This window comes from Phalacrocorax carbo, chromosome 6 (genome assembly GCF_963921805.1).
Source record: "Phalacrocorax carbo chromosome 6, bPhaCar2.1, whole genome shotgun sequence".
Classification (NCBI taxonomy): domain Eukaryota; kingdom Metazoa; phylum Chordata; class Aves; order Suliformes; family Phalacrocoracidae; genus Phalacrocorax; species Phalacrocorax carbo.
This window is the reverse complement of record NC_087518.1, coordinates 46,803,041-46,817,464: the sequence shown is the minus strand read 5'-3', so window position 1 is coordinate 46,817,464 and position 14,424 is coordinate 46,803,041. Positions and strand designations below refer to the sequence as shown.

At 36.8% G+C, this 14,424-nt stretch overlaps 1 protein-coding gene across 5 annotated transcripts in view; it reads right to left on the bottom strand.

Moving 5' to 3' along the window:
* EPS15 (epidermal growth factor receptor pathway substrate 15) overlaps positions 1 to 14,424 on the bottom strand; it is a 54,809-nt gene that overhangs the window by 16,397 nt on the left and 23,988 nt on the right. For all 5 annotated transcript variants that reach the window (XM_064455102.1, XM_064455097.1, XM_064455103.1 and 2 more), the window contains exons 12-14: positions 11,333 to 11,418; positions 5,425 to 5,497; positions 254 to 415 (exon numbers count right to left, since the gene is read on the bottom strand). In XM_064455102.1, the coding sequence (XP_064311172.1) occupies positions 254 to 415; positions 5,425 to 5,497; positions 11,333 to 11,418 (321 nt within the window). The remainder of the gene's footprint in view (positions 1 to 253; positions 416 to 5,424; positions 5,498 to 11,332; positions 11,419 to 14,424) is intronic.

Below are 14,424 nucleotides of genomic sequence, written 5' to 3'. Positions count from 1 at the left end.
TTTATGTTGCATTATAGTTTTGCATTATTTGTTTGCAAGTATATCTCAGTGTATTTGTTGACACACTGATACTAAATTAGGAAGTCACTGAAATAAGTGACATATTTCCTATTCTCTGTTGATCACAAAATCTTGACACACAGGCTATTTGTTAATGTTTTTTTCTCCTGCCCCAACAACTGTAACACTGCAAGGGTGAGTTCTTCAGAATGAGGCATTTACTCTTTCTAGGGCCTTAGCCACTAGACCTTACCAAATGGGCCTCCTCTGCACACTTCTGCCTGATGTCATTAAGTTGCTCTTCCAACTTGGCCTTCTGCTCATCAAGATCATTAAGAATTTCCTGCGCTTCCTGTTTCTGAGTTTGCAGCTTTTGTAGATTACTGCTCTCCCGCTTCACTTCATCTTGTAGATCCTGTAATAAAACACATAAGCTTTGCATTTGTTCCCTCTCTCCTCCTAATCACTAAACTCTGTAGTATAAACTGCAGTACTAACTCAGATTTCAAACTATCTACAAAATATCTTTCAAAAGCTAGCATTTATAACATGTCAGACCAGCAACTATTCTCAAATTCTAATTCTAAGACATAAAAATAAACAGGTTATTTGCTTTTTCTTTTCTGTAGTAAAGAGAATCTCACTGAAATATAGAAGATCGTGCCTCAACACAGAGATTAACTTTTTTATTTACAGGGAAGTTAGGGTTTCATTTTGAATTTAGAAGTCATCTTTACACACTGAATCTGTCCTATGTTTTAGCAAAATATTTTACTGAGCTCCTTAATAATAGAAATTCTTTATTCTGCTCCCTCCCCGTTCGAAAACACATGGACAAAAATAGGAACTTGTTTTAGCAACATGGTAATGGACCAAGCTTGTGCATTGTTAACCCAAATGTACTCCTTCCTAGAGCCTCCCTGCCTCTGATTTTGCAAAAATCAGCCAAAAACTTAGTTTCCATGTAATGGTACTGGTAGGAAATGCTAATTCCATACACAACAATATGGCATCTTTTAACTTATGAAACAACAGTATGTATATATCTTGTGTTCTAAGTACATTAAGTAGCATCACGTGACAATTAGTTAATTTCTGAGCAACAGAAATGGTTATACTTCAACAAACTGCAGAGATAACATTGAAAAAAAGTCAAGAAACTAATTTGGGAAGAAAGAATTGTCAAAGTCAAGAGGAATAGATAATATGGGGAGATCAAAAAGGATTAATAGAAAAGGAAAAGCATTAGATGAAAAGAAGATTGCAGCCTTTCTGAGAAAATATGGTAATTAAGGGAATAATCATGACCAACAGTAAAAAAACAGAGATAAAAAGGTTTAGGAGGATAAGAAAACAAACTGACATTAATTTCTGATTAGATCATATATTCGTGTGCTACTCTAAGCTAAGATCCTGTTGTCCTTTTTTAGAGTTGTTTTGTTTGGGGGTTGGTGGTTTGTTTTTTTTGTGAGGAAGATAGTTTATCCACCAGTGCTAACACCTCCAGATAATCAGGACAAAAAAAGCCAGGCAGAAATAGAAAGGCATATGGTGCAGCAGTCAGATGCTAGGGAAATAGGTAACCTCAAGACAACTGGAAGACTACCTAAAGAAACATCATAGATGCTTTTATTGGGGTGGGGGGGAGAAAAATCCCAGCCGAAAAAAACACAACCCCACCACAAACAAATAAAAAAAACCTAACCCCCCAGACTGCCTCAAAACAGGAGAAAACCACACACAAAAAAAACCCAAATCAAATCTGAAGCTCAGTAAAGGGTGTATGACTGATGTACAGCAGTCAGACTAGGTGAATTACTGGATATTTCTAATCTATGAAAGACAAACTGGCATGGGCACAAAAAGCTCTTTCTTACACCAGCTACTGACTTGGATAATTGGGACACTTTTGATCCATTCATTTTTTTACATCACTTTGAAAAGCAAGTATCAGCTGACACTCAACACAAGCAACAGGAGAAAAAGTAACAGCTTAAAGAGATTTCAGTCTCCTTTCTCTGAAAGGAAGCTAGAATTCACATACACACAATATAGATCACCTCCCTCTTGCTACTGTTCCTTGAATCCCGATGCCTGTCCTAGCAACAGCTGCAGAGAAGCACTGAAGAGACCTAACTATGCCTGATGGCTCCCAGAAGAGAAAAGAAGGAAAAAACCCAACCAAAATAAAAACCCAAACATGTTCACATAACCACTCCAAAATTAAAGGTCGGAGTAGATACAATACACAGAACTGGGGCTAATACTCAAAGATACGTCGTCATGAGTACACCAGGCTCCAATTAAGCTTTGATTTCGAAGAACACTCTCAACAGAGAAGAAGCATCTTAATGTTCAAGCACTGAATGAGATTCTATATGAAAACCATTAACATACTTGAGGTGATACAAACTAACATTTTTAGGGTAACTGTAATCTTGAATTGGATTTAATCATTATAACTCTCCATGCTAATGTAGTGTAGGACAAGGAAAGTATAGAGGTCTGTATTTCCACAGATAGACTATGGATTTAATAGATTGCCAGTCCACCAAACAATCCATGTGCTAAGAACAGTTAAGTCTAAAACAGCACAGGAAAGTTAAACTTCACCAACTTTCTAATGGCTCTGCTGCACTGCAAGAAACAAAGAATAGGGAAAATCCAATGCTGAGTGGGATACTCGGATCACGAATCTGTTGAAAACTCAGGCCAACAAGGAGATCAAAAGGCTAGAAGAGAATGCCAGAAACATTGTAGGCTACTTCGAAGGCCACAGTCCGAAAATATCTTTCACTTCCCCCCGTCCCTGCCCGCTTCTCTGAAGCAGTGTCTCACACAGTGTTACATTTTTTTCCCAACTGATGCAAACATATACTATGCTTTGTTCAGGAATTAGATACATTTGTCCTAAAATTTCTTTACACAGTTTCAGTGTCCCACTGAAAAGCAAAACATAGACCTTTTGACTTCAGGTCAATAAAATTCTAAGGAACATATGCTAATTGTTGGGAAAGCCAGGAGAATCGCCACTTATTTCAGAGCCCTAGCAGGTAGACTGACAAACCATGCCCATTACATGTGAAACGCTAGAGGGAGGATGAGAATCTTGTGAATGCACCCCAAAACCCATTGCTTGAGGCCGTCTCCAGCCGCTGAAGCAACTGTCCCTCAACATCTGTGTCTAGAAGAGCAAGCTGGCGATGAGACAGCAAAGGGACAGCCAGGGAAAGGCACCTTCAGATGCCACTTGGTATGTGGTCAAAAACTAATGTTTTAGTTACACATGAACTCTGTAAAACAAACTTCTTTACTGCCAAGAAGAACATTTTATATGTGAGTTTATTACTCCCATATTTATAGGAAAATGCTAATCCAATCACAGAATAAGCTAAGGAAATGGTGCCCTAGAAGTCTCTTGATCTTTGTTACTGTGCCCATAAATTTTCAAGAAAAAACACCCCTTAATCTTTGCTACTAAAGAGCTGATATTTTAATAAGCACATTAAATTCCACCAGTATGCTGTTTCCCCTCCAACTCTTTTTCTGTCTTTGCTTTTTAGTATCTATTTACATAGGATTAAAATTATTTTATAGAAGAAAACCTGTTATTCTTTCCCATACAAATCATCTGACCCATCACAGACCATGGCTATATTTGATTATGATTTGTGCCCGTTGAAGTAATTCTGGTATCAGAAACCCTGGAGCGTGATGCCACGAAACTAGCTTGATCCAAGGTGGCAGATTAGAACACGCTAGTTTTGTACACCATCTTTAGAAATAAAGGCAGAAGAAAAAAAGCATGATGTAAAGATATTCTTAGTCTGTCACCACTATTCTCTGAAGTTCCAATGAGTTTCCTGAAACATGCAGGTCCCTCCAACATTCAGGAGCAGGAAAGGGACCAGAGATAAAGGGCCACCAGCTTAAATAAATGCTGCAGCCGTATCCTGTTTGATCCTGATGGTTTCTCATTTTTCTGACAAGCCAGTAATAGGCTGTTCCTTCTCTGCAGACTGACAGAACTCTATATTTAAAAAGGTACAAATAGCTTGTGCAATCACTAAGAGGTTAAGGACCTGAGACAGTTGTTTCCAACATTACTTCTTTAGACACAATGACTTATTTGATTCTGTGATGCTGCTTACTATTAAACACTAAACACATGCAGATGACACTAATACTGTAACATTAAAGGCAAGGTTTTTATTTAGCTTTATATACCTTTTGTGCAAAGGCACCAGAGAACTCAACCTTCACACGAACACACACAGATTCCAGAACACACTAACAACATAATCCTGTGTGCAAATCCAGGAATACCCATAGAAATTTTTAACAGTGTGAAAAGGCAATCTGCAGAGCAGGGAGGGGATTGACCGCTGCATGCGTGGACAGAACCACAGACATGGGCAACTTCTGTATGCATTCCTGCAGCTGCTGAATCTGGCTGCCATTGTGACTAACAGGCCAGCATCTGATTATCTTCGGAAAGGTCAGACTATTAATTATCATCCAGGCTTCAAGGATATTAAACACCCAGCACAAAATTCATAACGGTGGTAACACATTGGCTCTTTTTCTGCCCAACACAAAGTAAAATGCAGAAATCTTGCATTATTTGCTCTTAATCAAATAAAGATTATTTAAAATAATGAAGATTCCTAAAATAAGTGTAAGTGATCAGATATCACACCGAGGTTTTTCTTAAAGCAGCAACTCCAGCTGCTTTTGCAGCTTAAAATGTAATTGAAAAATTGCTTTGCAGCATTTAATTCAGGGCTTGGCTAGACTGTTAGCACCCTAAACACTGATGCTGACTGAATAATTTTTAATCCTTGTAAACCACTTGTAAAATCTAAAGTTTCCAATATTCTGGAAATTCAATGTCATCCTTTTAAATAAAAATCAAACAGATTATTTTAAAAATTTACTTATGTTAGGCAAAATTAACTTGAGGCAACATCCCTCCCAAGCTGGTAATTACTGCGACTCTTAAGCAGCCCCATACACAAGCCCTTTTAATTCAACCACTTACGTTTATTAATTTACAGTGCTACAGTGTCTTTTTTAGTTTTAATCATACATTAAATAACCTTGCTGTAAAAAAAAAAAACACTCACAAAAAACCAAAACCAAAACAATGAAAAAAAGAGAAATCTATTCTTTTGTAACATTTTTCATTTAAAAATCCATGCAGGCTACATATCCTAGGAGCTCACATATTTAGATAAATACACACACCTACACCAACCCACATTGATATAGAAAACACATTTCAAAGCACATTATCTTAGCCACCAATTTTTTTCTTTTCACTGAATAAGTGATGTGATCTAAAGACTCAGTAATCCCACTGCCATTAAAGCACCACATGGTGCAGTATCAGGTGTCTGAACAACAATTTTGTGTCTTATTTACCTGGACCTCACTTGTCCTCTGCTTGATGGTATCTTCTTTCTCCTTCAGGTCTTGCTCTACATTATTCTTTTCCCTAGAAGACCAGCAAACAATGCAAGAATACTTAAGAACATCTGCTACAGCAGGTACAGTTATCCAGCCCCCTAAGCCTGTATCTCTCTTTAAATACATAGTGAAACATCAAACACAAAAGATGTAAGGGATTTCTGCTTTCCAAATTATTTACAAGACAGAAGCCCACATAAGTGTTCTGCATAAAACCCCCTATCTTTTCACCCAACTGCACTTCAGTGATAAGAATGGCTCAAAAATGGAAGGGGGCGGGAGGGAGAAATCAATGAAATACTGTCTTCAGTGATCTCACTGTTGCTATGGAGCACTTGTCTAATGAAAACTGCTGGGGAAAGTGGGAGGGATTGCATCAGATTCCATCTATTAACCCCTGCAAACACAGTAATTCCTATGCTAACAGCAGCTAGAAAACATTTCCAGCAGGCCAATCTAGCTGATTAATGAACTTTGCCTACCAAACTTTAGATATATCTGTTGGTAAGCTCAGTCCGAAGATGAAAGGTTAGCTTGCTGTAATCACTATCTGCTCAGAGACTGCATATATAGTTATTTGCTGTGTCATATCAAGTCTGTCTCTACAGATATTTATTCACGTTCAAAAGTGACTACTGATGACAGGGGAATTACAAACACTAAATTCTTGGCAGTCAGACATAACAATAGCTTTAAGAAAGGGAAAAACCCAACATACAACTCTGAAGTGTTACTGGTTTAAAAAAATCATAAAGGAGTGTTTATCTCTAGACAGTATATTGAATCTTTTCTCCTTTCACAGATGCAGAAAAGCATCAAGCTTTACAGTTTTAACACTATCTTCTGTATATTTATTTTCATAAAGATTTTGTTAATAAATTAGCACACACATTAGAAGTTAGATTTTGAACAGTGATAAACCTCACATTTCTAATTGAAATGCCATAGTGAAAAAGCTATCAAGTTATATTACTAGTACATATCGAAATTAAGGTAGCTTCGTAGTTTAATAGCAGCAGTTTGGCAATCAATCTAAAACTGTTAATATTCCTGTTTACTCTTATCTAGCACAGAAAAAAGCATTTCTGTCTCTAAAGTAAAGCAGGTTTGTTTACTGCTAAACCACAACAATGGAAAATTTAAAAAAATCCAGATGTCAGACCTTAAATGAACATTTGCTCTGAAAAACAATTTCTACAGATTATGTTCTGCTACTATTTATCTCAGCATCTGATTAAAAAAACAACTGGTTGACTGTGCTCAGAGGGAAGGTTTAAATGGAAGGAAAGGGAAAGGTGTGGAAAGTGGTACTTTGAAGAACAAGGCTAGTTATTTTATTAAGTGTGAACCTTCAAGTTTCATGAAATTCCTTTCTCCATTCACCAGAAAAAAAGTATCATGGAAATTCTAAGCAAATCTATCACTTCCATCAAAGCTATAGCACACTCCTCTACCTCAATAAACTAGTATTTGTAGTATAGTTACACTTAGATAGTTAAAGCATTGCACCACAGGGTTGAAAGAAGTTCTGTTGATTTTGCCTTCCATAACTTTCCATGAACAAAGGGTCTCAATCTCAACACAGCACTGCCACAGATCTAAATACAAGTCTGGCTGAAAAATACCTTCAAGCCTTCAGACACACATCAAGCACAGCAAACATTCAGGCATATTATTCCTGATTGAAGATAAAAGAATAATTGGCTAGGTAAACAAATACTTGTTATTTTTCCTGCTCAGGTATGAAAACTGAGCAGGAAAAAGAAATGCAAGCAGGTGTGTATGCTTTAATATACAGCCATTCCACATTACTGTCACCAATATGCCTAGGAGACTGTCAGAGATGAAGATCAATTCCCTTTTACTTCAGCAGAAGCCAGGTAGCTGAACCTTGCAATCCGGACTATGCTAAGCAAGCAACAGGATACAATACCCATCCACAGGCAGCTTACGCTGGCCAGATCACAACACAAACAATGAATTGGAAAAAATCAAGTGAAAGAAGTATTGTCAGGCAGAACAAGAAAAGCTTCGGCAGCAGTCTCAGGGAAAGGAAAACAAGCTGAGTATATATAGTCTACACATAACACATCCCCCTCCCCCTCCTCGTAATGTGTCTTTGTTTAAAAAAAAAAAAGACAACACAGACCTACTTAATTCACTAATTCTTCTGAATGCCTCCATTTCTTTTACCAACTATCTGGTATGCCCCTGTAGAAATGCCCAGCAACTGAAAGAACCAAAAACAAGTAACAAAATTGATTTATTGGATATGACAGATTTCCTGGATCACGAAGTTCCTTACACATCAGTTCTCCTACTTTTTGGGGTGGGTGGGGGGGGACACCAATCCAAAACCAACTGGTCTTGCGAATAAATGACACTTGTAACCAATTCAAGCCAATTTACGAAAGCAATACAACTTCCCTATGTATTTTAATAGTAGTCAGGTCAGGAGAACCTCATATCAAAGAAATTAAAAGCCGTGGTTAAAAAAAAACCCAAAACTAATAGATGGTTTCTCCAAATCAGATATTTCATGATTTACAATCAAAGAATATTAGTAAAACCATATGTTTTATACTAATTTGTGAATTGAGTAATTTATAAATGGGGGCAAACATTTGTGATAGCTGACAGCTGAGGAGTCCCCATGTCAGTAGAGCCTAATACGAAACAACCCTGGCCAGGCTTCTTGATGGCCAACACTTAGAATCACCTTAGTTACAAAAGCAAAAAATCATAGTTCTTTTCCATGGTAAGTGACAGGTGACTACTCACAGAGCTGGTAGCTTTATCTACACTCCCAGTGCCCAACACTTCTTATTTTCACATACATTTGTAATTTTGGGAATTCCTAGTGTTCCTAGTGTAGTAGCATTTTAATTTGGCAATGCTAGAAAAAAATGCCTAAGGTCTGCCTAGTTAGTTCTCCTCTTTGTTCTCCCCCACCCCCCAATCTTTTCACCTGCAATAGCTCAGTTACTTCCAAACCAGAAGTTATAAGAAATAGTCTAGCCTACTTTAAAAATCCTACCATTGCTTTGCTAAGAAGCTGTAGATCTCTGAGCTTTGAAACAAAGGCTTGATGCAAGGGTATGGCAGGGAGAAGTTTCCCTGTTTTTCGGGGGACATATTGCTGCTTTCTTACTTTTGAGAGACCAGTTTACCAGCTTTTATGGTCCTTTTAACCTGATTTATATTCAAGACAATTATAATTGTCGCTGTCCAACATGTGTGAAGGATGGCACCTTTGGTAAAATATACTAAGTTAAGCTCAACTACTTAACACGCTTAGAGAGGAACGTGGTATTGGTAAATCTTGAAGAAATTCACAGAATCTCCCAGAACTAGATAATGGTTTGGGTCAGAAAGGACCTGTAAAGATCATCTAGTCCATCATCCCTGCCCTGGGCAGGGACGTCTTTCACAATTCCACTAATTTGTGGGCCATAGCTAGCTTTGAATGCATGAAAGCAAAGCAGGGCTCACTGGGGAAGAAAAAGGTTTTATGGCTCAAAAAAGAATATTAAGAACATCTGGTCTAGCCTCCCACAATGCTGATCAAAAAAAGCTTCAAACAGCTTTCTAAAAATATAGTGCAACTGAAACAGAACTTACAGGCAGCAGTGCTGACAGACTCAAAATGATGCAGATTCCACAACGTCCCTAGGCAAATGATTCCCCCTACCAGTGGGGAACTATCCTTGCTAATAAGTGTTCTTCATCAACCCTCAACCTCCACCTTTCTCACGTTTTTACTGAATTAGATTAAAAAGCTATTGGCTACCAGATATCTTTCCCAAACTTGAGCCACAAACACATCACCTCTGTATTTTTTGCTCAGTCTCTCAAAAAGCTATGTCTTCCAGACATTGTCATTCTTTTGAGGCATTTCCTCCGCTGCCCTTTTTTTTTATTTTATAAAGCGTACTTCAAAAATAGATTCAATTTCTCTTACTGGGTCTCAGAAATGCAGCCCTCACGGACACTTCTCAATGGAATCATGGACTAGAATTATTACTTATTTAGTTCAACGGGTGAACAATATATCTTGTTTAATAATGAACAAAAATAACTTAAGTTTAAATTACATTTTTATATGATATCTATCAAGACTGAAAGTGTACTCCACCAGTTATAACAGAAATGTGGATTTGCCAAAGATGAAAAACGTTTTCTACGTTTACCAAAAAGATTAATCTGTTGCCTAGCATTGCCCCCAGTGCTTAGGGAAGGTACAGATAAGTAACATTTACTCTGCTACCAAAATAACTCTTCTACAGTGGCTAAAGGATTTCCAAATAATCAAAAAAATAATTGTCTTGAAAAAATTAAAATGAAAAAATGTTACTCAAGCCACAATGCACTCTATGACATTGAGAGTTTGCTAGTCATTCTCAGTGAAACCACACAAACCTCTTACTATGACACTTCAGTCTGACAACACAGGCTTAAGCCTCTCTTAATCTGGTTCTGTTCTGAACCTGTAAAATCAAACCAAAGTAAATTTTCCCTTTCTAAAAATACATACTAGTAGTTGCCCCTAACATATCTTCAACAATCTAATATCAATCGAATGTGTCTTAAATAATCGTCCAATTATATTTGCCACAGAAGAAACAGAAGCAATGACTTTCCAAAGGCCATGGTTCCTTCATACCTCACAGTAAGAAAAGAGAACAACACAGAGTGGCTTGCATGTTAGGTTGCAAGCCCACCTACTGAAAACCAACTTAATCTAAAAATTCATGCTAGCAAACAATTTATTTCACTCCAAGATAGTGGCAGCAAATATAAACAGTTGTAAATTGTTTTTCAGGTTAATAAATGTGAGAGTCCAAATTTGGAATTAATACAACCTAAAGAGCAACAGAGGAAGGCAGAGAAGGGAGACGTTAAGAGGCAGTGGGAGTAACAAGAGGGAGAATAAGCAGTTGAAGTGAAAAAACATTTAGGTATTTAGGAAACAGACTGTGCTTTGACACATTGCCAGATTAAATCATTCCTGCAAGTGACATGAATAAAACAGGCAGATTTCATCATGACAAAGCACCCTCAATTATAAAATAGTACAATTAACTGTTCTTAATAGAATTTTCAGTAGATTCATGATAGTACCCAAAAAAATCACTGAAGAAAATTATCTACTATGTCTTGAGAGTATGACAAAGACTATACAAATGTACATGAACTTCATTTTCTTAGCCACTTGAAGTCATCTTCTTAATTACCTTATAAATAATTAGTGGAACCCAAGTATCTGCAGACCTCAAATTAAAACAATTTTTCTGAGTGCAACGGTTTGACTAAACAGAAAAGAAGCATGTCCATCTTTACCACTATCAAAACCCTAGCAGCAGTCCATATACAAACTGTCATCTTCCCACTCTCTACCCTACATACTTCATCTTTCCCATCTCACTTCTTTACTGCCACTAGAAAAAAAAAGTCCTTAGAACTCTCTCTACGAATCAAAGAGAACTAATACCAATTTATAGCATGGTTCCAGCATCCTAGAGATCTGCTGCATTCTCATCTCCCGATAAAGATGAACAAGAGAGTATTTCCATCTCAGGATGCTCAGATATGCAGCTCTCTGAAACACACCCAGATGATGGACATGATGACACGATGGACAGACCTTTCACAGACTTGCTGTTATTAAATGCATTCATCTGAGTGAAGGAAGCGTAGAAGTGCTAAACAGTGTTCCAGACAGTTACAGACTTGCTAACCATTTATTTTAGCAAAGCAGACTATTACCACCTGGTTTTCTCTCATGTATGGAATTGTTTTTAAAAAAAACAGTAAGTAGCACCACTGAATCTAAGGCAAGTATGACTATTCCTCCTTTACCTACCTCTGCAGGTCTACTATTTCATTGTTTAATGTATCAAGTTCTTTAATTGCAGAAAAATCTGCTACAGAATTCGGTCCTTGAGTGCTCTGAAAGATAAAAAACAAATACTGTTAGTTTACAGTTTATGCTGTCCAACAACTATATTAACTTTACTTTTTGTGACAGCATGAGCTATCCTCTTGTAACAACTGTTGGTAGCATTGCATTTCGAATCTTCAACCTTGAAAAACCCAGAACAGTCCAGATGCTGTATTAACAGAACGCAGCATACATCCAATGCATCTAGTAATTCAGAGTTGTCTCCTGTAAACCCTTGAAGACATATTCCACAAAAGCACAGGACCACCTGATCATACAAAAATAAAATCTAGTTCTAAAATAAGATTTATCTTACAGTTAACTTTTAGCTGGCTTCCTAGCATTCATTTAAGAGTGGCTTGGTTTGTTTACTACTGTTATATTTGTATTTCTTCACCTTTGTGATCTTCCTGTTGCAGAATATAGACGCTTATTTGCAGTGCTTTAAGTGATATCAAGCTAGTTTAACATGAACCTTCAGAGTACTGAATAGAACTTTGAAAATATAAAGTCATAGGTAAGTTACACCCATGAGTTCCCATTTACTTAATGTATTTATAATAAGGCAACTGTAATACAAATTATTTGTTTCAAAAAGCTACACAAAAATGACTATGAGAACAAATGCTGAAGACACAAATTAGCAACTACTTTATCTTTTCTACTGTGCCTTATCACAACATGCACATGTTTAAGAAGCCATAGTCACTGTTACTACCTTCTACGAATACGTCACTTGCTTCAAGCCTTGAATAAAGTCATCAGGACAAAGTTCAGCGGAAAAATATGTACATAAAATTTTAAAAGGCAAGTGAGACCCACAAAATAACGCAAAAGTCTAAATGCTGAAGTTTCTCTAAAGATAAATCAATTAACTATGTGTTTATTCAAGCTTATTCTCCGGAATAAAAAAACCACAAACAACCCCCCAAAAAACATCTACCAAAAAAAAAAAAAAGGAAAACGGGGGGGGGGGGGGGGGAAATGGGATTAAAAAAAACACAGAAAAAAGGAAAAAAAAAAATCAAAAAAGGGAAAAAAATCAAAAGCCATATAAAGACCTAAACAGTAAATCTGAGCACATATTATTGAGCAGAACTATAGATTATTCATGCATCAACTAAGAATAAATAAATTTTTAAAAAACAACAAAATACAACCCCCAAAACCATATAGCCCTTCTTAAACCAGTTAGTGTACAGCTTCTCAAATGGGCATAATATGGGCAAAATAGCTATGAAGTTCAATCCTTCAGTTCAATCAATAAAGTTGCTCATGGTGTTCCAATGAGAAAGTTTTTACTTCTCCCAGGTAGGGAACAGGAAGAAAACACGGAGCTATTAAGCTACATGTACAAATTCTTTCCAGGCCTCCTTTCCTCATCAATTAAAGAAATCCTGCAGACTAATGCCAGCATCAAACTTGAACAAAAGGTAGTTGAATCTTGTTTTCAATTGTTCAGGAGAACTGGTGTGGGGAGCAACATAAAAGCCAACATTTTTAGCTTCAATACACAAGTTAAAAATTACAGAAGTTAGAACTATTTGGTGCCATTTCCTACACTGGAACATGCATGCAAACACTTCAAGTTTTTAACTCAAAATAGTTAAAGGCAATTCCTGTCAAAAATCTTTAAGAGGAGCTTGCATGCAAGGAATTTTTATGGCTGGTAATGCAAGTACAATTTGGTGACTACAAACAGTTCTAGGTAAAGAAACACAGCAACACGTGCTAGACTGCTGCTGTGTCCCATTCATGGGATCTGCATTCAGGCCTCAGAATTAAAATAAAAGTTACACTATTGTGGTAATAAAATTCTGTAAGGAAACCATTAGATAACAGCAATATACATACATATGCATTCTGAACATCTACAAAGAAGGATCACAAGTTAACTTTTCCTACTTTAAAAACATAATGGATTACCATTATACTTACTGGTATTTCTGCTACTACCTTTATGTTGGTCAAGCCTGAAGATGAAGCCTAAGGGGTTTGTTTGGGGTTTTTTTTGTTTGGGTGTTTTTTGTGTGTGTGTTGTTTTTTTTAAAAAACAATGTAAGCCACTCCAAGAAAGCCAGCAAAAAGCCTGTTTCTGCCTACTGCTCTTATCCTTTGGGTTCACTTCTTAAGCAACGACCTTGAACAAACACATTCCTTCATATCAACAAGATAACATCTCCTTTGAAAAAGCTCAAACTGAGCTGAAGGTTCAAGCTCCATCTAGTAAAACAAATTCTTGGTAAGGAGTTACAGAGCTAACTAAAAGAACTTTTACCTTCTTTCACTGTATTCCTACTCTTATCATTTATGTTAGTAATGAAAAAAAAAAAAGCCACCACACTGATGTCTGACAGCTCTATAAAAACAACTTACATGCACAAAACAGCAGTAACCAACACTGATCTCATCGAATGTGTTCTGATCACTACATTTTCTGCAATATAATCAGTAAAGCCATGGGTATTAGTCCTAAAGATAACTATCACGTTGGGTTACTACTCTGTCACCACTTCCCCAGCAATTTCAACAGGATAAGACACAGCATTTTCTTTTAAGTTTAAGCAGCACAGTTACCAACACGTAACAGCCACAGAGGTCTGGGTTCAAGGAAGGACCCTGGGGTTCTTCCAGATGAACAGCAATGGAAATCAGCAATAATTTGAGATCACAGAATACTGACACCTCAGAGAAGTGCTGTGCTATTTCAATGATTATGTAAGAGTCTCAGAAGGATGTTCATTATTAAACCAACAGACAGTAAATATTAGAAAAGCAAAGATTCTCTAACCTTGAGAAAGCAGAGTTAACAAACTGACAGAATAATAAGGATGAAAAGCAGAGTGGTGCAGAATGGAAAAAACAGTCCAAACTAGAAAAGAGACATAGAAAGGAAAGCAAACATACAAAAAAGATTAGTAGAGTTGCAAATAAAGCAATTACTTTTTCAAAACAGAATGTAAAAGGAAATTAGATACCAGTTACAGAAACTCAAAAGTAGTGGCAAATTTTGA